At 43.6% G+C, this 23,504-nt stretch overlaps 3 protein-coding genes and 1 non-coding gene across 5 annotated transcripts in view; 1 reads left to right on the top strand and 3 right to left on the bottom strand.

Moving 5' to 3' along the window:
* strc1 (stereocilin 1) overlaps window positions 1–23,504 on the bottom strand; it is a 405,552-nt gene that overhangs the window by 357,708 nt on the left and 24,340 nt on the right. The window contains exon 30 of one of the 2 annotated variants that reach the window (XM_069190553.1): window positions 22,509–22,592. The exons of the other annotated variant lie outside the window; for it this stretch is intronic. The gene's annotated coding sequence lies outside the window, so the exon portion shown is untranslated. Of the gene's footprint in view, window positions 1–22,508; window positions 22,593–23,504 lie in introns of those variants that run through there. 2 annotated transcript variants of the gene reach the window in all.
* cilp (cartilage intermediate layer protein, nucleotide pyrophosphohydrolase) lies at window positions 6,066–15,676 on the top strand. The gene is made up of 9 exons (XM_015343309.2): window positions 6,066–6,174; window positions 7,193–7,352; window positions 8,690–8,785; window positions 9,627–9,896; window positions 10,177–10,365; window positions 10,982–11,296; window positions 11,421–11,529; window positions 12,083–12,240; window positions 12,539–15,676. The coding sequence occupies exons 2-9, from the start codon at window positions 7,232–7,234 to the stop codon at window positions 14,881–14,883; spliced, it is 3,603 nt and encodes a 1,200-aa protein (XP_015198795.2). The 5' UTR covers window positions 6,066–6,174; window positions 7,193–7,231; the 3' UTR covers window positions 14,884–15,676.
* eif3jb (eukaryotic translation initiation factor 3, subunit Jb) lies at window positions 16,247–22,603 on the bottom strand. The gene is made up of 8 exons (XM_006628729.3): window positions 22,492–22,603; window positions 22,289–22,377; window positions 19,875–19,938; window positions 19,623–19,714; window positions 19,008–19,122; window positions 18,336–18,494; window positions 17,980–18,053; window positions 16,247–17,537 (listed from the first exon to the last, which is right to left on the bottom strand). The coding sequence occupies exons 1-8, from the start codon at window positions 22,511–22,513 to the stop codon at window positions 17,406–17,408; spliced, it is 747 nt and encodes a 248-aa protein (XP_006628792.1). The 5' UTR covers window positions 22,514–22,603; the 3' UTR covers window positions 16,247–17,405.
* On the bottom strand, window positions 20,330–20,465 carry LOC138239319 (small nucleolar RNA SNORA57). Its single transcript, XR_011189791.1, has one exon. It is a non-coding gene; the product is annotated as a small nucleolar RNA SNORA57 (small nucleolar RNA).

The raw sequence follows: 23,504 nt of genomic DNA, 5'->3' as shown, positions 1-23,504 counted from the left end.
ACCCTTGAATTAAAGCTGACGTTCTGCTCTTTAACCTCATAGTCATTGTTTCATTTCTAATCCAATGTGCTGGAGTACAGCGGCAAAACAGAAAAAAATGGTGTCACTGTCCGAAGACGTATGGACTGCACTGTAAATGTAGACAGCAAGCTTTTTTATTCTTTCTCTTTCACAGAAGCTTCAGAGAGCACATAGTGTCTGGTGAGTTGTGTGGGATGAGTATTGGTCATCAGAGAGAGCTGGATTATATTGAGGGTAGTTTTCCAAAATACAATAGCTTTTCTGGAACCGATTGTCTTTTCCCTTAGTTCTCTTCTGTGTCCAGAACCTCTTAGAACACATCTAGTGTCACCACAGCTGTTTCTACTTAATCAATTGTGCTGCTATAAGAAGTCCCGCAAGACAACGTAATACTTTGGGAATCCTACAGTGATGTCACTCAATTTTTGTGGTTAAAACAGTTCTGAATTAAGCAAATGTTTATGAAGGTCCTTAGAATGCAATGAGAAAACCTGTCTTAATGGAAGGAAAAACAGCTTTCTCTGAAATGAGTAATGTTTTAATAAGATTTTTTTATCAGCACATTCTATTGCAGCAAATGGGAAGGAAATGCCTTTTGGCTGGTAGGAATAGTTCAGATTAAAAAACCATTTAACCCCTATGTAATACAATCTGAAAATTACTGATGTCAAAGAATTTAACAATGGAAAAATGTGTCTACCTGGGAAAATCTTGAGGTGGCAAATGTAACTATATGCTACACGTTTTCAAATGAGAACTGCTTTGGGGGTGATTTTTGAAGGACTTGCTTTAGAATTAGAATGGAACATTGAGAAACATTTCTGTTCTGTAAACCTCAGAGCAAAATCATTCTTGTGCTCTCTAAGGACCTGTCTTCTAATGATATTAACAGACGTTCCACATTCTTGCCTCTGCTGCAGGAATCAGTAGATCATTCTTAGCATGTGATGCAGAGCTTCAGAGCAAGGGACTGATTCTACCAGAAAGACCTTTTTTTGCTCCCATTGTAAGGGAAGTGCTGTAAAGCAGTTTATGCTACTTGTCGGTCATTTGTGACTTTAACTTGCAGTTGCAAAGACCTAACTGTTTTTGTGTGCTCATTCTCTTTAGTTGTCCAAATTCACTTTAGGTGTCCAAACATGGATGTTTTCTTCTTGAAAGTAGAGTAAGCCTCCCATTGAAGTTGAATAATCAGAGTCTGCTCATTGATAAGTAGAAAAGTAGCCTACGTTTATCCAAGGATGAGCAGATTCCCATCAAGCATCAATTAACTATTAAGCAATACTAAAAATACGTTTTTTTTTTTCCACCTTCGATTTTTCCTAAAAACTTTACAAGCTGTACTGTGTGACCTAGGAGACACTCTCAACATCTCTAGTGGGAGGTCTGCTGCAGCCTGTTAATTCTGGACTTATCTGTCTGCAGAGTCTTATCTCTCAGCATAGCAGGCTTGTGTCTGACAAACTCCAGATGATGTAATCCTTGTGGACGGCACGCTCACCCCCAGCCGTAAAGGGACCGGTGCCCAGGAACAGCCTGTGAGTGTGTTCGCCTGTTTTGATTTGTGTTTGTCCGCAATGCTCACTTAAAACAATGGTCTAGCTTTGTCTTTTCAAATGAAATAATGTTACTCCATTTCAGTATAACTCACTGATGATATTGTAACAACACAAAATAGTTATTTTTAAACCCCAAAAAACTGGCCTAGCAGTAGCTTAAATGGAGTTTGTAAAGAAGTCTGGGAGGGATGACAACAGCCAAGTTCAATCAGACATGGCTGTCAGTAACTAGAAATCACTACTGATGTCATTTCCTCTCCTAAAACACTATAAATACTACACTAAATACACTAAATACCATACGTGATCCCCTTCTCTCCCTCACACGTTTCTTTTTGCATCCCACCTCCAGCCCACCTGCACCTCTGCAGCTGCCCCTTGGTCACTGCTCACTCTGCAGAGGAGTCCCAGCCTCCTCGTCCTGTGGCCAGGAGGTCAGCCTTCATCCAAGTGGGTTAGCCACATTTTGACTAAAATACTCCATAATCCTTTCAGTTCATTTTATTCTTGGGTGTTGTTATTCCTAGTGAACTGGGACTTATCAAAACCTCAGAATAGGACAGACGCATCTTGTAGCTGTGTCTATGGGAAATGGACAATGCATAGTTAAGGTTGTTCGGGACTGGAGCAGCTGTCAGACAAGAGTGTCCGCTGTGTTTGGAATGCTGACCAACGAAGTCCTGCAGGAGTAATAATATGGCGCTGTGTTTTGATCCATCTTACCAGGTTACACACTGACAGCCTAAAACTATTAGCAGAAATTTGAGATGTGTTCCAAAGGCAAAAAACCCATGTTTAAAAACCTAGCGATCGATTGGAAAGTTGTGAAAAGTGAGATTCTCCCCTGCTATTACAGGAAGCTGTTTTTGGCATTTATTTTAATAGAATTGACATGTGTGTCTTCTGCAGAGAAGTGACACCAGACCAATGAAAATGCAGTGCTTCCATAGAACATAAACACAACAATTAAACCACAAACTATTTCATTCTTTCGTTTGAACAAAGTGAACAAGCTGTTATTCCCAATACGTGCTTTCAGCTCATAAACAACTCTTTTTAAATCCACCTGAAGTGAAGGTTCAGCTCATGCTGTTCTGGCAATTAGTCGGGCACACTAACCACTTCCTAATTACCTCTAGTTTTATTATCTCATTGTAAACAAAAGCACAGGCTTGGAAATGGAATACGTATGCCTTGTAAAAACATAAGCAGTGATATGTTAATGAAACTGGGCTTTTCTGTTAAAGATACTTCAGGTTGTAGCATTCCTGGTTCTTCTGCTTCCAGGAGCATACTGTGGGTGTTGTTGCATGAAGCAGTTACAAACTCAACTGTAAGCTTTTTATTCCTGAATTCTTCCTTCATGACGATGGGTTTTTGACAAAACTAGTTGAAAGAAAATGATTGCTATGTTTCCAAACATGTTTTTTTTGCCTTTGGCGCACATCTCAAATTTCTGCTGGTTTTTACTGGAAGCAGTAAGTGACATGAAAGATGATGTGTGTTCTATTTCAAAATGCCGTTTTTTTCAGTTGTGTTTATTTGGTTATGAGAGCAGTGACGTATGGTGGGTAAGCCTTTGCACTCATGACTGACAGGCTTTGGGTTCGAGTCACTACTGCAGACACTGCAGTTGTACCTTGAGTGAAGTACTTTACCCCTGTGGCTCCAGGCCACCCTTCTGTACCAGAGGGGACCAGCATGACAGGGGTGATCCCTGTGGTGGAGTGGTGTCCTGTCTAGGGAGGAGTCACTTGCTCTTTAGTCCTCTTAACCCAACAGAAACCAGGATGAGCTCTGGCCCTGTGAGCCAATGTGACACTGGTATGGACCTGTTCTCTGTTGATACATGCTGTGTACCACACATACATTTGCACAGCAATTCCCTCCATTTCTTTCATTTATTTGTCTGGCACTTTTATCCAAAGCAACTTGCATCAAAACCGCTGTGTGTTGTACTGGAGCAATCTGGCTGAAGTATCCTGTTCAAGTGCACAACAGCAGTGTCCTATCTGGGACTTGAACCCACAACCTTCCAGTTACCACACCAGAAGCCTGACCACTGCTCCACTGTGATAAAGCAATGGGTGCTTTTTAATGGGGATCAAATGAAGACAATGAGGACAGAGATTTATGAAAATGCCCCGGATAAACCAATGCAATCCACAGTCATGATCTAGAGTATTGGTAGAAAACCAGCTCAATCCTTGAGCATTTGTCTTTTCAGAAATTCCTCCTACAGGCCTGGGGATGATCCATGATTTAACTAACCATATGTCAGATACTTTCACCATTCTTCACTGACTAATGCAGAGACTGGCATTGCAGCATTATGACAGCATACTGTGTAAAATTAGCATGAAATGGCTATCATAGTGCCCAGTCACACATCATTAAACCTCCAAATTTAAATGGTTATTACATCATAACTAATTTTATAGTCTAGACTGCAATTATGGAAGCATACAGCACCTCGCTTTAGTCATCTTATACAGAGGTATGCCAAAGAGAGTTTGTTGTCTTCATTATTCGAATTGTTGGGCTCAGGAGAATGAGTCCTAGTCATGATGAATTTTTCCCAGTACGATGGGCCAGCACACATCTTGTTTGCCACTGCTGTATTAACTGAGGCCTCTCCAGACTGGCAGTGACTGTGGAGTCACTGGGAGCTTTCATGTCTCCACACAGAGGTGAAAACTGTGTCAGAATGTAAGTGTCCCATTATAGACTGGTGGTAAGATCCAGCATCTTATCATGTTTCCAGCTCAATTCAGTCACGGGCGTGAAAATGTCTGGTTCGGATTTTAAGGTGGGGATAAGATGAAATGGTTACAGCCTGGGAAAAGAATAGCATTTTGTTATGATGTGAATTAATCATTCAATGCATCGGAGCGTGCAAGTGTCCTGTTCAAAAAGGTATTCCGTCAGAGTCAAGGCCGCTGTGTTAAGAGGCCAGAACAATGGCCTCCGCAATGTATTTCAAGCAGCACCAGTTCTCTAGCACTGGGCACTTTCAGCCTTGGCGGTAGAATAAGTGGAGCAGTTTAGCCAGTACTATTGAGTCATGAGTGTAAATCATACTGGTGCCAAGAGATCTATCAGCACAGGAAGGGTGACAGGCAGCCTGGGCATCTTGAGGATGGCATTTAATGACCCATGTGCCTGTCTGCACTCAGACTCCCCTCTCCTATTTCACCAGAGCCATGGTATTCTCTCTATGTAACCTTCACATTCACTCCCTGTGTTGTGAACCTCTGTGCATGCTATACTGTGCATTCCTGTCTTTTAACTGTTGTGCCTCTGTGGCAGTGGTTTTAACATTATGCTGCTGTGTTACCTGCAGAACAGCCCCACAAACAGTATGTCTGCATGCCTGGAAGTGAAAGATGGCTTTATTCTGTGTTGTCAATACATTACTGTGCCTATAAGCTAAGTGGTGAATGTAATATATTTCATCTTTTATAATCTGACCATGCATGAATTCACATGTTCATAATTACTTGTTATGGGTCTTTGTTCTTCAGGGAAGCCTCTAATTGGATTCAGCTGTTCAGAAGCATCAGTCCAGCATTCCCAGAAATCACATCTTTCTCAGGTGATAAGTGACTGGTAATGACTGCTTGAGTTTGAATCTGCAACTTGAATTGCAGAGAAAAGTTAACATTTTAAACTGCAGAGCCACTGAGCAGTTTATTACTAAACAGTGGGCTCCATGGAAGAGAGAATGGCTTTTTTTCACAGATGCATGAGAGAGAGTAACCTTGCACCTGTAATGAAAATAGATAAAGTACACAAAGATTTCACTTCATCCTGCTACCACCAACAAAACATTTTACTGGAATTCCTCCCTCGTACCTCGTGCGTCCCTCAGCATCGCTGATGACAAGCTTGGCTTCAGGGACTGGAAATGACTTATAAACAGTTTAGAACCTTCATGACATTAACAATCAGAGTGCTGTTATTGGCAAACTGTAATGAAAGTTTATTGCCATGCTTATGAACAGTGTGAAATGTTAAAGTAAATCATTGCTCGGGTGTGATTAGGTTTTAATTGCACAGTCACCCAGCATTGATAAATGGCTGTCTCAAAGGCATAAATTTAAATTACAATAATGAAGAACTTTTTGGAATTTAGAAGAAGTGCCTGTTTTAAAATTAATGAAAATCAAGTGTGCTTTTGGCCACCACATTACGGCATGTGTATCCAATTACTTTTAAATAAATGTGTAAACACAATACGTTTACCTCGATTCAGTGTTTTCAGTGACTCAGTGATATTAACTGTACAGTGTACAGTGTTAATGAGCACTGTACCTGGTGACTGCTATTGTCAGTTGTTACCTTGCTTCTGTTTTCTTTTGCCTCATGTTGATCTTGCGCTAATCAGCTTCCTAAAGAGCGTGTTCAGACAGAGGTTTCCTACTGCTCTCATCTAGCTTCCTCTGTGTGGCACAGAGCCGACCCCAGGGCTCCCGAGAGCGCTATATAAAGAGCACAGAGCCAGGCTCAGCACAGCCAGACTACACAGCAGACAGCAAAGAACACTGAGCACTGAGCACTGAGCACTGAGCAGGGAGCGCAGCTGGATACTGGGGTAAGACAGCACACTCTCGCCCTCACACTTCTCAGGGAACGAGCCTCAGCACCTGCTCTCCTGCAGCTGAGTTATAAGAGTAAGACAGGAAAATGCTTGACAAAGTGAAATACCTTATATGAAACGGGCTACAAAAGATTCAAGAAGAGGATTTCTATTCATTGTTCTGACAGCTTGTGGACAGATATTAGTTGGCCGATATTCGTTTGTTTTTTAAGAGTATGTAAAAATACATGAGTAGGAGTTAATTTTGAAAAAAGGTATGAAATTTGGGAATTACTGAATAAATGTGCCAAGAATCCTTCTGTTAAGTGTGTGCGGGGGTGGCTGTGTGTGAGAAAGTGTCTATGCCGAAACAGCGCACAGCCCCTGGGTGCATGGTGATGGCTTTCACAGCTGTGCTGTTTGAGAGGGGCACTGTTAGAATTGCTACGCTCATCCGTAATGTTCTTTTCCATCCTGAATGTTTCAGTTTCCAATTAATTACCGTTTCCCCCGCATTGTTAAGCCAGCTGGAAAGACCTTTTAGCACCTACAGTTTTTTTTTGGGTTTGTCCAGCACGTTGTGTTTTTGCTGAAGTCAGTAGCTCTAGCTAATCATTGTGACTCATTCATTACTGTACAGTTACATAATAAACTGCATTTGCTCTTCTAAAGGGAATATACTGTATATGATTCCCTGTGAAAGAACATAGAGACATGATATATGTCACCCATAGCTCATACTCGGGGATCCTGCTCAGAAGACCATACCTTTGGTGTTGTATTAACAATAATCTTTTTTGCAGTCAATTTTGCAATAGTACAGCCAGCTAACACACCAGTTGTTGAGGACTCCACCCACAGTTTATTTAATAAAAAAAGAAAAATGTTTATACAAGGTTTCTTGCAAAAAGTTGGAAACATTTTTAAATCTTGTGCTACTAGCTGCAGTTTTCCATTATTATTAAATAACATTATAGGTTATTTACAGATTTAGTAGCTGAAAATGCCTGTGATGTATATCATTGTTTTCCAGAAGATCTGTGCTATTGAGAGGGCAGTGGACTATAATTAGATGTGGATTGCTCTTGCCAAGGGTCAGAGGTCAGGGGCCACCAGCTGTAGCCTGAAAATGAGCTGCCTGTCAGCAAGGGTCATTCTGGCCCTGGGATTGTTCTCTTACGTCCTTGGTCAAGGTCTGTGATGGCTTCTCTCACTCCCTGCTCTGTGTCCTACATCCCCACGCAATCAGTGTGCTAGATAGAAATGCTGCATGGCTCAAATGCACCCAATAGTGGGGCATCCAACTGACCGTTTCTGACTGATGTAAACTCTCACGTCAAATTCATCCTCCCTCCCCTAGAACGTCTTTGCTTCACCCTGATCCTGAAAGCAAGGCATGATGGAGTCACTGAAGCCTAGTGCATGTTTTCTGTTTTTGGCATCTTCCACACCTTCCTTTCTTACTTCATGATTTCTACTTACAGTGGTGGTCAAACTCTTTAATCCTGTAGGGTGAAGCCTGGCATGGGTACTCCCTGCCTGGCTGTGCTTTCCACCCAGGTTTTAATGAATTGCTCTGAATTCACTGTAGTTGTCTTAATTGTCAGCCTGTGTGGCAAACTCAGATTAGCAGCTCTGTTTAAACAAGGCGTGAGCAGCATCCTGGCACGTTTCACCTGGCACATGATTGTGGTGTGCATAATTTTCTACCTGCTTTATCCAGTACGGGGTCACGGAGGAGCCAGAACCTATCCCAGAAAACAACAGGCACAAGGAAGGGTACAGCCTGGGACTCCTGTCCATCGCAGGGCAGACACACAGAGACAGTCACACCACGGACGACTTCCCTAGAGGCTCACAAGCCAATTAGCTACTGTATACCAGGATGTCTTTAGGCTGTGGGAGTAAACTGGAGCATTCAGAGGAAACCCACACAAACCAAGGGAGAACATACAGACTCCGCGCAGACAGCACCCCAGGTCCAGAATTGAACCCAGGGCACCAGCGCTGCTCACTGCACCACCATGCTGCCAGAAAGCCCAGATCAGCCATGGAAATGTAAACACAAAGGACAGAGAAAATGCCGAAACCAAAGGAGAGTGCATTATTGTAGTAGGGGATTTTCTGTGTGCTAATGACCAATGCCTGAGAATAGTTCACTTATTAAGTCCTGATTTCCTGATCATGCACTAGCAGTAGTTCTTAATTAATTAAGCTTAACTGATTGGCAACCATGATTCCCAAGCCTCTATTAAGCGCACGGTTTGCAATGTTTCATTTCCCAGCCTAAATACACGTTGTTGCACAGAATCACAAGATCTAATTGGCTTCGATCTCTCCCATAATCGGCGCCAGCCTCCCATAGAGTGATTCACAGACAAAGACATGGTAGAAACTGGCTGCTTGTTTTCTGTGATCACATGTGACAGTTCTCTCACTGTGAAACAGCGGCTACAGTTACCTTTGCCACCAGTAGCAGCTGGCGGAGGTGCAGAATTTCCTCGGACAACTGTGTGATTTATCCTGCCAGGAAACTGGAACCAGGGACTGGCTGTGAACAAGACACCTCTGAGAGGGCGAACTGGAACACAGAGGACAGCCGGCGTGGCCCAGCAAGCTAACGAAGGCAAGCCTAATTTACACTGTCACAACTGTTCTGTAGTCGGCCCCTTTTAAAGAACATTTAGTAACTGTTGGCTAAAAAGGGTTAGAAAAACCAAGTAAAATCAATAGTAGTAGCTGTATAATTATTGGTCAGTGTTCTTAATAGTATGATGCTGATAGATTAAATAACAATAAATAAATAAACTTATACAGTGCTTTTCATCGCATAATACTCTATATGAGGGACCCTCTTTACCCCCCATTGAACTGCAGTACATAACAGAGTAATGTGCTGCAGTTATTCTGCCCCAGCAACCCCACTGCACAGCAGACTAAAGGAGCAGTGAGAAATTGTTTTACTAATTACAATAAGGGGAAAAGTTTAGGTAGGCCATATTGTACAGGACCAAAGTGGAATTTAGCTAGGACAGCGGGGTGATACCCCTGCAATTATAATTAGAGCCTTGGGCACTTCATTGATTGAGCAGCCAAGACCGCAACTTAACATCTCATGTGAAGGATGGCATCTCCTGCAGCACTGTCTCCCCGTCCTGGGGCACTGGTCTGGAAATTCTAGTCCAGAAAGCTGAGCGCCACCTACTGGTCCACCAATACCATTTACAGCTGTTACCTGGTTTTCCTTGGAAATCTCACATCCCAGGCCTGACCAGGCCAAACCTTGCTCAGCATCTGACATCTGACGGGATTTGCACACAGGGCGATGCCGCTGCGGCCTTCGTGCCATTGCTTACAGTCACATCACAGTTACTTATCAAAAAGCGTCCTTTATTCCTGCCCCCATATTTATTCTTATAGCAGGCGTCCAGCCCTCATCATTTTCTCCTGCTGTCGCTTCATTCTAGATGAGCTGGAGTGGAGCACCTGGTTCAACGTGGACCACCCCGGGGGCCGGGGCGACTACGAGCAGCTGGAGGCCATCCGCTTCTACTACCGCGAGCGCGTGTGCGACGAGCCGCGGGGCCTGGAGGCGCGCACCACAGACTGGGTCCCCGCGCAGCGCACGGGGGAGAGCGTGCACTCCGACCCCCGCCGGGGCTTCTGGTGTCTGCACGCGGAGCAGCCCGCCGGCAGGAACTGCTCCAACTACGCAGTGCGGTTCCTGTGCCCCAAAGGTCAGTGCCTCTGTGGAAGAAAATGTCTTTATTTCCAGCACACACACACACACATGATTTTATTTTATAGGTTTAAATCAAATTTATGGATTATTTGCGACAGCACCACCTGCTGTAAACATATGGAGATCTTCCTCCTCAAAATGAAGAACGTACAGTACCTTCTGTGTTGAAAGCTCTGCAGAAAACACACTTTAGTTGCAGGGATGACATCCTTGTGAAGGTTAAAAAGATCGCCGTTCCTCACATCTATGCCAAAGGCCCGGGTGTTCTCTCCTAGGCGCCCCCAGAAGCCTGTCTCCGGGGGCCTGGGGCCAGTGGTCGGAGTGGAGCCGCTGTCCTGCGCGCTGCGGGCAGACGGCCGTGCAGATGCGCTCCAGAAGCTGCAATTCGCACTCTCACCACTGGGAGAAGCAGTGCCGCGGGCCCGCTGTGGAAGGCAGAGTGTGCAAAGGACCATCCTGCGCAGGTACGGTAGGAGAGGGTTCCTGCTGAGTTTCCTCACTGAGACAAACACAACAAGCTTTTTTTCCTAAGGTGAGGAATAGCCTCAACAACATTATTGCAAAGAACAAACATATTGTTATGGATTCTAAATTGGTACCACATGAATGCACATATTCCTGTTGAGGGAATCTAATTCAGGGTCGTGGGAGAGCTGGAGTCTATCCCAGCAAGCGACGGGCATAAGGTGGGGTACAAGCTGGAGGTGATGCCAGTCCAGTACAGAGGCAGAGGCAAACACACTCACACCATGGTCGGTTTTCTCAGAAGCAAATTGACCTGCCAGTGTGTCTTTGTATTGTGGGAGGAAAACCATGCAAACACAGGGAGAGCATGCAAACTCCACACAGATAGCACCCTAGCTGTGGAATTGAACCAGGGCATCCCACTAGTATAGACTTGGGAATTTGACTGACATTGAAACATTGCCTTCTGCTTTTATAACAGTGAAACGCAATTTTGATTTCTCAAAGCTCAAGTACTCGGTGATCTGTAATTAGGGGATGGCTGTTCTTCGGTTTATGAGCATGGGAGTCCTTTTCAATAGTAGTAAAGCATTGGCACCTTTTCCTCTGTTGCAGCTTGTAACCTGACCTGCCCGACGGGGCGCATCAATGCTGAGTGTGACGCGTGCATGTGTGAAGAGCACCTCCTACTGGGCACCGTGCACACTGTGGGTGGGCTGCCTGCCCCTGGGGCCACCTTGTACAGGACTGGCAGATCAGACAAGCCCCTCACCCTGACTGACCACAATGGCCACTTCAGAATACCTGGGGTGTGTCCTGACAGCAACAGCACGCTGAGAGTCACGCTGCAGGGTTACTCCCCCAAGACCCTCCTTGTGCCCTTCAGCAGGGACCGAATCTCCGTCATTCACATCAAGCTGGATAGAGCAGGTACAGAATGGAACACACAGACACCCACCGTCTTTGAAGACCTAATGCAGTGCAGTCTGTTTTTCTCTCCGCGAAGTCTCTTGGTGAAGTGTTTACGGGCTGTCTGGCACTGTGTCTCCTTCAGAGAAGCCCTTTGTGGTTAAGAACCCCGAGAACAGGGTGCGTCTGGAGGGAGAGACCGTGGCCTTCTGCTGTAAGGTCAAAGGACAGCTGGAGCCTCACAGCTACCTGTGGTAAGACTGGCAGGAGAACTGCAGGAGTCTGGGGGCTGTGGGCTGTTGCATGCCAAAGGAAGGATACAAATGTAAAAACCAGCTAACTTTCAATGCACACATATTCAATGACTGCAAACATGGTTAGTGTTTATGCCCAAATGAGAAGTTTAGAGTCTCGTTGTCTTAGTCCAGTCTTGGATAGAATTTTAAACTTATTAAAAGACACAACATAAACAGTCATTCCTTTTTATTTGTATTGAACCACAGAAACCCATTTCCTTCCTAGCTACTTTACACAATGCTTTTTCTAAAATCAGAGGACTGCTTTGTAGCTCTTTATTTAATTCAGACTGTTTCTGGCCATTTTACAAGTGCTGTAAATTCAATTATCCTTCTGGGTTTGCTATTGTCTAAAAAAGCTTTTTAAAAGGCAGTACTTCAAAGAGGGGAGTGATTTACTCCATGTAAAGAACTCACAGTGATAGTCTTGTTGCTTTAATGAGTTAGATGATGTGATCTTTATCTAATTTGGAGTAAACCGTGAACTGAATAGTTACCCTGTATTTTTCAGGTATCATAATGGCAGCCTACTGCACAGGAGCCTGTTGAAATATGATAGCACTCTCGTGCTCAGAAACCTGAAGAGAAACCAGGCAGGGGAGTATTATTGCAAGGCAAGCAATGAAGCTGGCTCCATCAAGTCACAGCCCGCTACTCTCACTGTGCAAGGTGTGCATACCAAATCCTTCATTCCAAGAAGTTTTATAGCGTGCTCCTGTGACCTCCTGGGATTCACAGCCTTTTTTGCAGTGTTTTTTCCATTTCACAAAATTCACAACTACATCTGGATATTAAACACTATCACACACATTTCTGTAAATGGGATATAAACTTTCTGAGTGAAATGGAGAAAACTAAGCAGCGTGCTTTACTGTGCAATTGATGATTTCACATTTGCTGTGCTGTGCTGTCAAATGCTGTGCTGTGCATTTAGAATATAAAAGGTTTTTTCAAACTCTTTTAACAGGGTATGATGAACCTACATGCAACCCAGACCCTGAATCCTACTTGATCCAGCTGCCTCACGACTGCTTTCAAAATGCTACCGATTCCTTCTATTATGATGTAGGGAAGTGTCCCACAAGACCCTGCGCTGGGCAGCTGGATAACGGGATAAGGTGCAAAGACCCTGTTTCGTACTGCTGCGGAGTGCAAAGCATGGAAGAAAGGCAAATAGCCTGCAGGGGCTACACTCTGCCCATGAAGGTGGTCACTAGGTGTGGCTGCCAGAAGTGCGTCAAAACGAAAGCGATAGTACGAGGGCGGGCGGTGGCTGCAGACACAGGGGAGCCACTGCGATTCGGGCACATCTTCATGGGCGGCGTCAGAATCAGCCGGACGGGATACAAGGGAACCTTTTCCATCCAGGTGCCGACAGACACGGAGAGGCTGGTGCTTACGTTCGTCGACCACTTGCAGAAGTTCGTGAACACCACCAAAGTGCTGCCCTTCAACAAAAAGGGGGGAGCGGTTTATCACGAGGTCAAGCTGCTGAGGAAGAAGCCACCCGTGACTTTGCTCGCCACCGAGACAAACGTGGTCGCGCTGGGGGAGAAAGAAGGGGAAGACCCAATCGCAGAGCTACAGATCCCTCCTTACGCCTTTTACAGGGAAAACGGCGAAGTTTACGTGGGGAATGTGAAGGCCAGCGTCACTTTCATGGACCCCAGGGACATCTCCACTGCCGCCGCCGCCCAGAGTGACCTCAACTTTGTGAGCAGCGAAGGGGACGTGCTGCCCCTGCGGACGTACGGGATGTTTTCCGTGGACTTCACGGACGAAGACGCCACCGAGTCCCTGAACGCCGGGGAGGTAAAGGTGCTCCTGGACACAGCACAGGTCCAAGTGCCGGAACACCTGAGCACGATGAAACTGTGGTCCCTCAACCCAGAGACAGGCCTCTGGGAGGAGGAAGGAGACTTCCGCATGGAGAAGAAGAGGCGGGGGAAACGGGAGGAAAGAACCTTCCTCATAGGGAACATGGAGATCCGGGAGAGGCGCCTCTTTAACCTGGACGTCCCAGAGAACCGTAGGTGCTATGTGAAAGTCAGGGCCTTTCGCAGCGAGAGGTTTATGCCAAGCGAGCAGGTGGAAGGGGTGGTGATAACCCTGATTAATCTGGAGCCAACACCAGGTTTCTCATCCAACCCACGAGCATGGGGGCGTTTCGACAGTGTCATCACCGGCCCCAATGGCGCTTGTTTGCCGGCTTTTTGTGATGATCAAAAATCAGACGCTTACTCAGCCTACGTAATGGCCAACTTGGGAGGAGAAGAGCTTGAGGCTGTTGCTTCATCTCCTAAATTTAACCCAAACACTATTGGAGTCCCACAGCCATACCTCAATAAGCTGAACTACAGGAGGACAGACCACGAGGACCCCAAATTGAAGAAAACTGCCTTTAAGGTTAACATGGCAAAACCGAACTCCAATGTCGCTGAAGAAAGCAATGGTCCCATCTACTCTTACGAAAACCTTAAAGAATGCGAGGAAGCTCCCTTCAGTGCAGGTCAGTTCAGGTTTTACAGGGTTGAGGGCGACCGGTATGATTACAACACAGTTCCCTTCAATGAGGACGATCCCATGAGCTGGACAGAAGACTACCTGAGCTGGTGGCCAAAGCCCATGGAGTACAGGGCATGCTATATCAAAGTAAAAATAAACGGGCCCCAAGAACTTATGGTCAGGTCCCGAAACATGGGTGGCACTCACCCGCAGACAGTTGGAAAGTTTTATGGGATCCGGGACGCCCGCACGATCCGTGACATGGACCACCAAGGCGTCTCGGCTGTTTGCCTGGAGTTCAAGTGCAGCGGCATGCTGTATGACCAGGACCGTGTTGACCGAACCCTGGTCAAAATCATCCCCCAGGGGAGCTGCAGGCGGGAGAGAGTCAACAGCATGCTGCAGGAGTATCTGGTCAACCACCTCCCCCTGGCGGTCAACAATGACACCAACGAGTTCACCATGCTGGCCCCCCTGGACCCTCTCGGCCACAACTACGGCATTTATACGGTGACCGACCAGGACCCTAGAACCGCCAAGGAAATCGCGCTGGGCCGCTGCTTTGATGGCACCTCGGATGGCTCCTCGAGGGTCATGAAAACCAGCGTGGGGATGGCGTTGACCTTCACCTGCGGCACCAAGGAAGTCACGCAGCAGAGCGTGTTCCAGAGCCTACAGAGCAGCCCCAGCCAGTCCCTGGTGGGCGCTGTTCCAGGAGGGAGACGAAACAGGAGGCAGAGAGGGAACAGTCGCTCTCGCAACTCTCTCACTTTGCGCCAGAGAATCGGGGCCACCAACGCCGGCTGAGACGGGTCATCGCCCGCTACCGCAGCCGGGACAGAAACGAGAGCACGGTCGTGCCGCTCAAGATCCGTCGAGTTTGAACTCGACCACTTGGAAAACAAAAACAATTTTCTTGAAAATTAAAGCAAGAAACATTACCTGTTTTTATCTTAAAACTCTATAGTCGTTCATTTTTTAAAAAATAAACCTTTGTGTTATTTGGTAATACTGAACCATTCTGTACAGAATGTGAATACTAAATGTTATAAAAAGTCTTCCCGTCAACAAAAAAGCATAAATCAATGTTTACATGTAATCTCGGCATGTTTTAAAAGCTTATTTTTCAAACTGTGATAAATACCACATGTACTTGAAATTGTAAATAATGGGTAATTTATTACTTCATGGGAGGGTCAAAAAGGGACCAGTTCAGGGCTACAGTTTGCAATATGCAAGTTTTTTCAGACCACTGCATGGCAGAATGACACATAATCCTTAATCTTAGCTGTGAGGGGAAAGTGGGATTTATTAATCTAGATAGAAAATATGGATTTAAACAACCAGAATCTGTGTGATGTTCTGGTAGGCTCAACATTTTCCATAAACATTCTCTCTAAACATTCTCACACTTGTCTAGAGAAAATATGGTGGAAAAACAAAATTACAACCGGTTCTTCATATCAAACATCCTTGAGATAAAAAGGAAAAACAAACATGTTACTTTTAACTTGTGGTAACCCTTCAATGATGCTGTAATTTTAGGCTTCTCTGCCCTTAGGTTGTAAAACATTGTGCAGTATTTTACAATAAAGTCTCAATATAATTTTTGGCATCGCTTTCATTAAAATTTATTTAGCTATGCTTTAGTCTTTGCTTAGCATAGGTATGAGTATGTGTTGCCTTACTATATAGTAGACAACTTTAAACTGTAAAAATATTGGATGTTAAAGAAGTGACTGTTACTTTGCAACACTCATTATGATGCAAAAAGGCTGAATCAAAAGTATGAGGAAACTTTTAAAAATGTAAGACCCAAAATAACTCAAAAATGTTATTTCTGCTATCCAGCAATGTTTTGCAATTCAGCATTTAAAAAAAATAACCCACTAAAAAACAACTCGCCTGAATTGCAGGAAGTCAAGGGAAAACAGCACTTCTTCATTCAAAAAAAAAAAGGAGAAACACCCCCTTAATATAATATTTTTTCATTTTTTCAAAACAATCACTGCCATACAAGTGCTGTGCATACAAGTGTCCTGAGTAAAATGACCTCTCAATACATTAATCCATGCCACAGTACACAGGGTCAAGCAAAAGTTGCAGAAACGTCAAGCTTGAAAAATTAAACTGCATATCCATGCATTCATTAATAAGTACACTGAACGCCTTTCAGAACAGTGATTTTATTAAATTAGATGCTCTATAAAACACTGCAGATGCTGCAATTTGCATTTCTGATGTCCAATGTTTGTAACACTTTACGCTAAGCAAATTTCTTAAATTGTTAGAAAAAAAGGCCTACAATATTTTGTTAATTACAGCCCATACAAAGGCCCCGGGTCCATTCTTTTAAATACGCCAAATTCCCAACCATACTTAGAACAAGGCTGCAGAAGCTGTCGAAGATACCAGCAATGAGGGAAAACTGCAAACCCTTGTACTTGCATTAGTAGTAAACAGAATATGAATACAAACTAAACTCTTTATGCACAAAAATATTGAGCTGATCTTCACCAAATTATGCACTTGCACTTATAAAGCAATTGTTTTAAACACTGCACCCTATACAGGGAACACTCCATAATATTTTAACATTTCAAGAGGACCATGGTCACATAGGATAACTTTCCCATTTCTTTTGTCAGTGTAGTCCATACATTGTATTTTTACAGTCAGCTTTAAGTGCTACTGTTTAATTAAATCCTACCATAGGACTGCCATTTAGTTCCTGCTTATGCAGCTCTGCCGAACCACCTTCAAAAGCATTAACATAAACAGTAATATTTGGCAATCCAAACTATTATAAAGATGCAGTATCCTTTTCTGCAGATCTGCAAATGCTGTCCACATGAAAAGTAAAATACTCTTTTTTATTTGCATAGAAGATCGGATTTATTTTCATGTCAATGCAAGAGTTATCAAACAGTAATACTATTCATTCATTTCATCACAGGTCTTATTACCTTTTAAAAAAAAAGTTAAAATTGTCTTGTCAAGTTTTTGGACGTTGATGTTTTTCCTCTTTAATACACATAATCCAATTACTGCAAGCATTTCTAACTCCAGTTCAGTCATTTTCTCCATTGAAAACTGAGCGTGTTTGGTTATTTTGAGGAGCAGGACGAATCGAATCAGGTCACAGCCAGCTATTTAAACTGAGAGACAAAACCACATGGAGGTCATGCTCTTTGTAAAGCCTTTATAACCTTCAAAGACTGAGCACAAACAAGGATACCACATCTTTAAGAATGGACAAAATGAGGAAGTTGTGCTGCATGTTTAAGGGACTGTGGAGAGCAGAGCAAGGTTGCTGGTATAGGCCTTTGTCACATGAAGTCTTCGAAGTCTTGTGCATAGCCTCCATCATATTCCCCGTAGTCTGCCAGGTCATCTTTCATCTTGGCCTTCAGACCCCCTCCTGGGACTACACCTTTCTTCTTTTTCTTCCCCTTATTTTGCTACAAAAGAAAAAGGGAATGTATACACCGTATCAAACAGCACATATAAATCCATACTTTCATATTTTCACTAGAAGGCAGTTCAATATATTTCCTCATTTTCCAAATGCAGCCTATTTCTGAACAATTCAACAACCGGAAATCATATTAACTGACAGTAAGATTGTTAAATGACCATCTACAGTGAACAGTTATAAAACATTGACTAGGAAAAATCTGAAAGCAAGGCACACATTCAGCAGTATTTATGCTCCCCCTAGTGTACAAAAGCAGAACTAAATGTCAGGATTCAAGCTCATTTCTGATGGGAGTCACAGACGGCTAACTCAGCACTGGTGCCAGTAATTCAACTGGAAACTTTAATGCTGCTTACTAGGATTGCTCATTGTTCAATAAAGTTATCATTTCGAAATTAGTATGTCTAAAAATCACAAGTCTTTACCTTTTCTTGTTTCTGTTTTTCACTTAATAGAACTGTCAGTGAGTTGCTGATTTTTTTCAAGTCATCCACATCCACTGCAAATGAAAGAAAATTGTTAATGCTTCAATTGCCTTAGTACACGAATGAACAGTTTTCTGTTGTGCATATTTGGTTTGTTTTAGCAGAGAACAACTTTTCCCAATAAGGACTGGTAAATCCATTCCAGTCTTTGAGCAATTTTAAAGAGAGCAAGAAAGGCTATTTACAGAAGCCTGTCTGAAAAAAATAAATAACGTGCTCTTATTAAATTCAAACATGAGCACACAACTACTAAAGACCAATCAATGCCAAAACCAGAAAGGGAAGTATGAACTCACATGAAATACATAGATCACGGAACAATGATTCCAAAAAGCTGGAAAAATGCACTGACTTCTCATACTGAGATATTTTGTCTTTTAGCAACTTCTCAAATTCAGTAAATTCTTCTTTCGAAGATGGATTCATGGCATCAATTCCTGTTACATTATTTACACCTGCAAGGGGAAAAAGCAAAGTAGCATAAATTTACAGAACATCCCAATTCACAACACTCTCATTTATAAAAAAAAACAGGTTTAAAACGATACTTGCCTCTAAATATGCACAAGCTAAACCAATCGACACTGTGAATTCAAAATCTATTACAGCACCAACACGGCCAATTGTGTTTTTAACACAGAATATATTTTCAGAGACCAACTATTTTCATGTCATTTGAAACAACCAATACTAGGCCAAACTGTTTAAAAGTTGTTTTCTTTTTGTTACGCGAAATCAAGCAAATTCATATTCAGACTAATATTACACCTACAGAGTGACCACCTCCAGTCTTCAAAAGCCTCACTAAGTCGCCACCATTTTTCAGGTTCCAGGTTCTTATGCCCCTAAAGCATTAAGCCTGTAGGATCAGAGTTTCCAGAATTATGGCTGACCATCACTATCTCTTCCACAACACTGTTACTGCCCACACATTCTTCTGGAACTCCCCACGCTCCTACTGCCCTTACCAAATGCTTCTTTTGCTAGTTCAAGGTCCGACTCCTCCTGCATCTTTTTCACTCGAAGTTTCTCTGCTAACTGTTCTTCTGGCGTCAGCTCTGCAGGCTGTTCTGGTTCCTCTAACTTGTTATCAGAAACAGAGAAAAAGACAACATTCACTGAATAGATAGCACAAAACAGAAAATCCTCAACTGGGGATCAGATCAGATGAAAGTGCCACTACACAGCAGCCTGAAGGGCTTCAGGACTGACAATATGCAGCACTTATTTAACACTTGGCACCCATATTATCCAAGTTACAAACACACAAACCCAAAACATGCCATGTTTACAGAACTTAAGTAAAGGTTAATTCCACACTGAAAAGCAAAAAGAAAAGCATTTCTGCTCTTCAGCCTTGTTCAGGTGTATCAATCTTTCTACTTTTCGGCGTGAATTCACTTTTACTTGTTCCTTTGCTGCCAACGCACGCCGACACAGCTCCCCACTCAATCCTCTGCGAGTTACCTCTGCTTTCCTACTAGACACGTGGGGAGCTTGAATGGCTTTTTATATGAAAACTATCCCTGTCACGTGTGACACAGGTATATAGTGTGTGGTTACCGAGCGGCTCCGATACTCACCCTCTGTTTAATTTCTTCCTGCTTCTTCTTTAGTCGACTCTCTTTCTCTTTAATCTTTTCAATTAATTTTTTCTTCTCTGAAACTTTTACTTCTGGATTATAAAGCAAAGCAAAAGAAGAAAAGCACAAGTAAATTATTTATTTTTGTTTATTACTGTGCAAAAAAACTGATAAAAATGACAATTTCATTCACTGTTATTAAACAGACTAAAATAAGACTATCTGCTAAATGCTGGCTTTCTCCTTTCTCACCTGTTTTTTTCTCCTCAACCTTTTTCCCCTCTTCCTCCTCCTCCTCATCGTCATCCCAATTGTCCTGCAGAAGGAAAGGAGCAGGTAAAGTTTTTTTCAAGACATCCCACAGCAGCTCACGGTCTAACTGAAGTCTCTACCGTCTCCTGTAGCTAATTAGACTGCCTGCTTTTGACTTCAACTGACTGGATGAACTTGTTAAAGTGCTATTTTCTCTCTTCATAGAAAGCGCAAACCCTGGTCAATTTGTACGTCCAGTCAAAGGAATCTTCTCCCACAACCAAAACCAACATTAAACTTCACTGTCAACAGGATACCAATGAAGAAGGTGCCTTGGTCATTCAATGAAGACACTTCTGTTTTAAGCTTATGAATAACATGAACCACATGCATGTATGTTTTATTAGGGTCAAGGCTAACTATAAAGATCTCACTGGTCAGCAGTCAGCAGTTGACCTTGTGCCAGTGCTTGAGGATAGGACCAGGAGAGTTAGGCTCACTGGTACCGAAGACATTACACTGCCACTTGCTCTTCCTCCGAACATCACACACACAGGCACGGACAGCCATGTGTGTGCCAAGAACTGGAGGTTCACATTACACCGGCTCCTTCGTCACTCCTGCTGCCCTGCGCAGTGTGCGTTTTTAAACAAATGAACAAATACTGAAGTTCGCAAACCTGAACCGTTTTAACTTTTCTGTTGCCATTTATACAATACATTACACAGCGCTTAACTTTACACACAAAGTGGTTTTAAACTGAACGGCACTTTCTGGACAAATCATCAGCAGTCTTAATGCTTGATTTCTTAGAAATAGATCACACCCTGTGACCTTATCCAACAATATCTCTGCCCTCTGTTAGCTAGCTCAGCTCATTTCAGGGTCAAAATTATCTTTATATCTGAAAGGAAAACCAGGAACTACTGTAAATTGTTTGAACAATACTTTCCCATAGTGCAATATATGAATCCTGGTACTCAACCAAACGAGCTGATCTGCGGGTGTAAGCTGTTGTACAGTAAGCACTAGACCTTTCTGTAGCATTATTGACTCCCTGCCAGGGAGGATTCTGGAAAAGATCGAACAAAGACTAGGGGCTCACAGAAATGGTTCTAGGAATACTCATTGTGTCTCTGATGTCACCAGTGTCTTGTTTCAGCTTCAATAACCAACAGAACCTGGGTTTAGCCTGGGCCTACTAACCTAATAGGAAACGTTCACATTTGATAGATGTATAAATGGATCCCACTGAGATCCCTCAGAGACAGCAAAGTCAAATGTGGAAAAAAAAAGATGAACTATGGAAAGAAAACACTGTTACAGGTAAAGGATAAGATCCGGTTAGAAACAAATGTTAAAGCTTCCCAGTTCACGACCTATACCAAACATTCCAGGTTAGCCATTGCTGAAATACAGACATAGTGCAGAGGAAAGGTACGTTCACAACATAAACCATTAGAACTAAACATTCCTTATGTAACGATTAATGCAAAAGCCACATCCTCCATTTAATATTTCTAAGAGGTAACTCTGTGAGGTATGACTATTTAAACTTTTTAAAACTTCGCTTAAAAACCATCAAATCCCCCCAGAACTACAAACACACGTATTGCTCGTTGGTTATTGACATCAAGAGCAATAAGATGACTTAACTGGTGTCGTCATTTCTCTAAAATCAAGGTTAAAAAAATGCACCGGCTGACTCAAACTAATGCAATCCAGTCCGTCATCCGATCAGGCCCAAAGACGGCATGACTGCTCACTCCTGCCATAGTGCGCCTCACTCCCCCGAGTACTCGCTCTCTAAACACACGCTCACTTTTAATCTGTACAGCTCCGTGTGTAACGACGGGAATCCAGCGTTATCTTTAGACGCAGGAGCACACGGTGCCATCACTTGAAAGGAGGGGTACTGTCACGCACTCCCGCTAGCTCTTCTTCAGAGGCGAAACGCCGACCTGCCACGAGTAAAACATATGGGCACGACTCGCAGCGCGTCGCCCTCGTTCAAATCGACTCCCGACAACTCTGCCGATTCGCAGCAAGTTGCTGAACACGGGCTACTATAAGAAGAAAATAAAAACACAGACGGGGGCTCCTGTGAAAACTGCCGAAGCGGAGCGAATACAGTCAGCCGCTCACTCGCTCTCACATGGCCTGTCAGTGCGTCTATACCGGCAGCCAGCGTTACACTCTTTCCGCACAAACACAGCGCGGCGCTCGGAAAACTGCACAGGAGGGAGAGAGAGACAGCCACAGCATGGACAAAGCGGATCTGCAAACAAAACCCAGATCTAAAACTAGTAGTGTACCCTCTTGGTTGCTGACTATAGCGGCCAGACAGCAGCGCCCGGGCCCCCGCGGCCTGTGGCGGAGGTCCCGCTCCGGGCTGCCTGGACGCCCGTATCTACCTTCACATCTTCCTCCTCGTCTTCGCCTTCCCACCGATCTATCGCGGCCGCCTTGTTGATCGGCTCCTCCGGCTCGAAATAGTCCGCGTCTGTCAAAACACAGAGAACAGACTGTCAGCCGCGGGGAACAGCACCGCACGCATATCCCATTTCTGTATTTTTTTTTTCAAAGGAAACCAGTCACTCCCGTCGGAGAGTCTTACCCCAGGAGTCAACATCCGCCATCTTTGCTCGCTTTCGATGTGTGAGTGAGGCTGAGTCAACGAGCGAGCAGGTCCTACTGGGCTGGCGGCACCACCGCGCCCTGGGAATGATGGGATACAGGAAGACTGCCGCTAATATGTTCCATCTCACCCTCTGCTGGGAGTGTTGTGCTATAGCAATCCAACCTCTTTTATCCAGTCAAATGTATTATTACACCGTCCGGCGCTTTCAAACTAACACCTGAAGAAGGCTCCGCAGCCGAAACGTTGTGTCTTTTCTTTTTCTTTTGGCATGGAATAAACCTTTACCTGTTCCTTTGCAGCCTACCCGTGCTGACGCTGCTACCTACTTGAACGCTTTCGAACTAATCCTAGTCGCCTAATGTTAATTCGAGCAGTTGTATGACTATTGACAGATTGTTTCATTGAGCCTTTTTACTATATAGTAAAAGACGCCGCTACCATTGTCTGAGGCTGAGCTCAGTGAACGCTTTACATGTGTTGAACTTCGGGTCGGTCGGTGTGCAGTAGAATATATATACTGTGTGGTTGTGCATCAGCGCTCCGGATCTGGAATACAATCGCAGGAGAGACCGTAGAGATGCTTGATTTCGTTTAATGAGCAATGTTTGAACATCCAGATGCACACAGGACGGACGATATTCTCTACTATACAGAAGTTTTATTATACCGTCCTTTTTATGATATTTACGAAAAATAAGTTCAATACAATAACCATATGAAATTCACACATCGGTTTTTGTCGTGTTATACTAGAAGCACACATCAGGCATTTAAATTAATCACCAAGCACAAAATTAGTAAAATATTGTGCAGTATCACTCCAAGTAGATTTAAAATTATTACAATAACAAAAATAAATCTTGAAAATATATAACAAGACGCTCTATTATATAATTGTACTTAATAGTTGAGATCAAGGAACTATATAAGTAGATTAATTGAATATACATTTAAAATAGCACAATTTAACATCTTAATTCAGTGAAAGC

The sequence above is a fragment of the Lepisosteus oculatus genome, chromosome 5 (genome assembly GCF_040954835.1).
Source record: "Lepisosteus oculatus isolate fLepOcu1 chromosome 5, fLepOcu1.hap2, whole genome shotgun sequence".
Lineage (NCBI taxonomy): Eukaryota > Metazoa > Chordata > Actinopteri > Semionotiformes > Lepisosteidae > Lepisosteus > Lepisosteus oculatus.
Note: the sequence above shows the minus strand (reverse complement) of the source record. Positions and strands in the feature narration are given on the sequence as shown.

Bases quoted from the DNA above. Each gene is read 5' to 3' on its own strand.
- eif3jb (XM_006628729.3), bottom strand. From the start codon at position 22,513: ATGGCGGATGTTGACTCCTGGG. The intron at 19,939-22,288 runs GTAGATACGGGC...TTCCTTCTGCAG, and splicing joins ACGAGGAGGAAGATGTGAAG to GACAATTGGGATGACGATGA. The intron at 18,495-19,007 runs GTAAGGGCAGTA...TTCCCCTTGCAG, and splicing joins ACTAGCAAAAGAAGCATTTG to GTGTAAATAATGTAACAGGA.
- cilp (XM_015343309.2), top strand. From the start codon at position 7,232: ATGTGGATTGCTCTTGCCAAGGGTCAGAGGTCAGGGGCCACCAGCTGT. The intron at 8,786-9,626 runs GCAAGCCTAATT...GCTTCATTCTAG, and splicing joins GGCCCAGCAAGCTAACGAAG to ATGAGCTGGAGTGGAGCACC. The intron at 10,366-10,981 runs GTACGGTAGGAG...CCTCTGTTGCAG, and splicing joins CAAAGGACCATCCTGCGCAG to CTTGTAACCTGACCTGCCCG.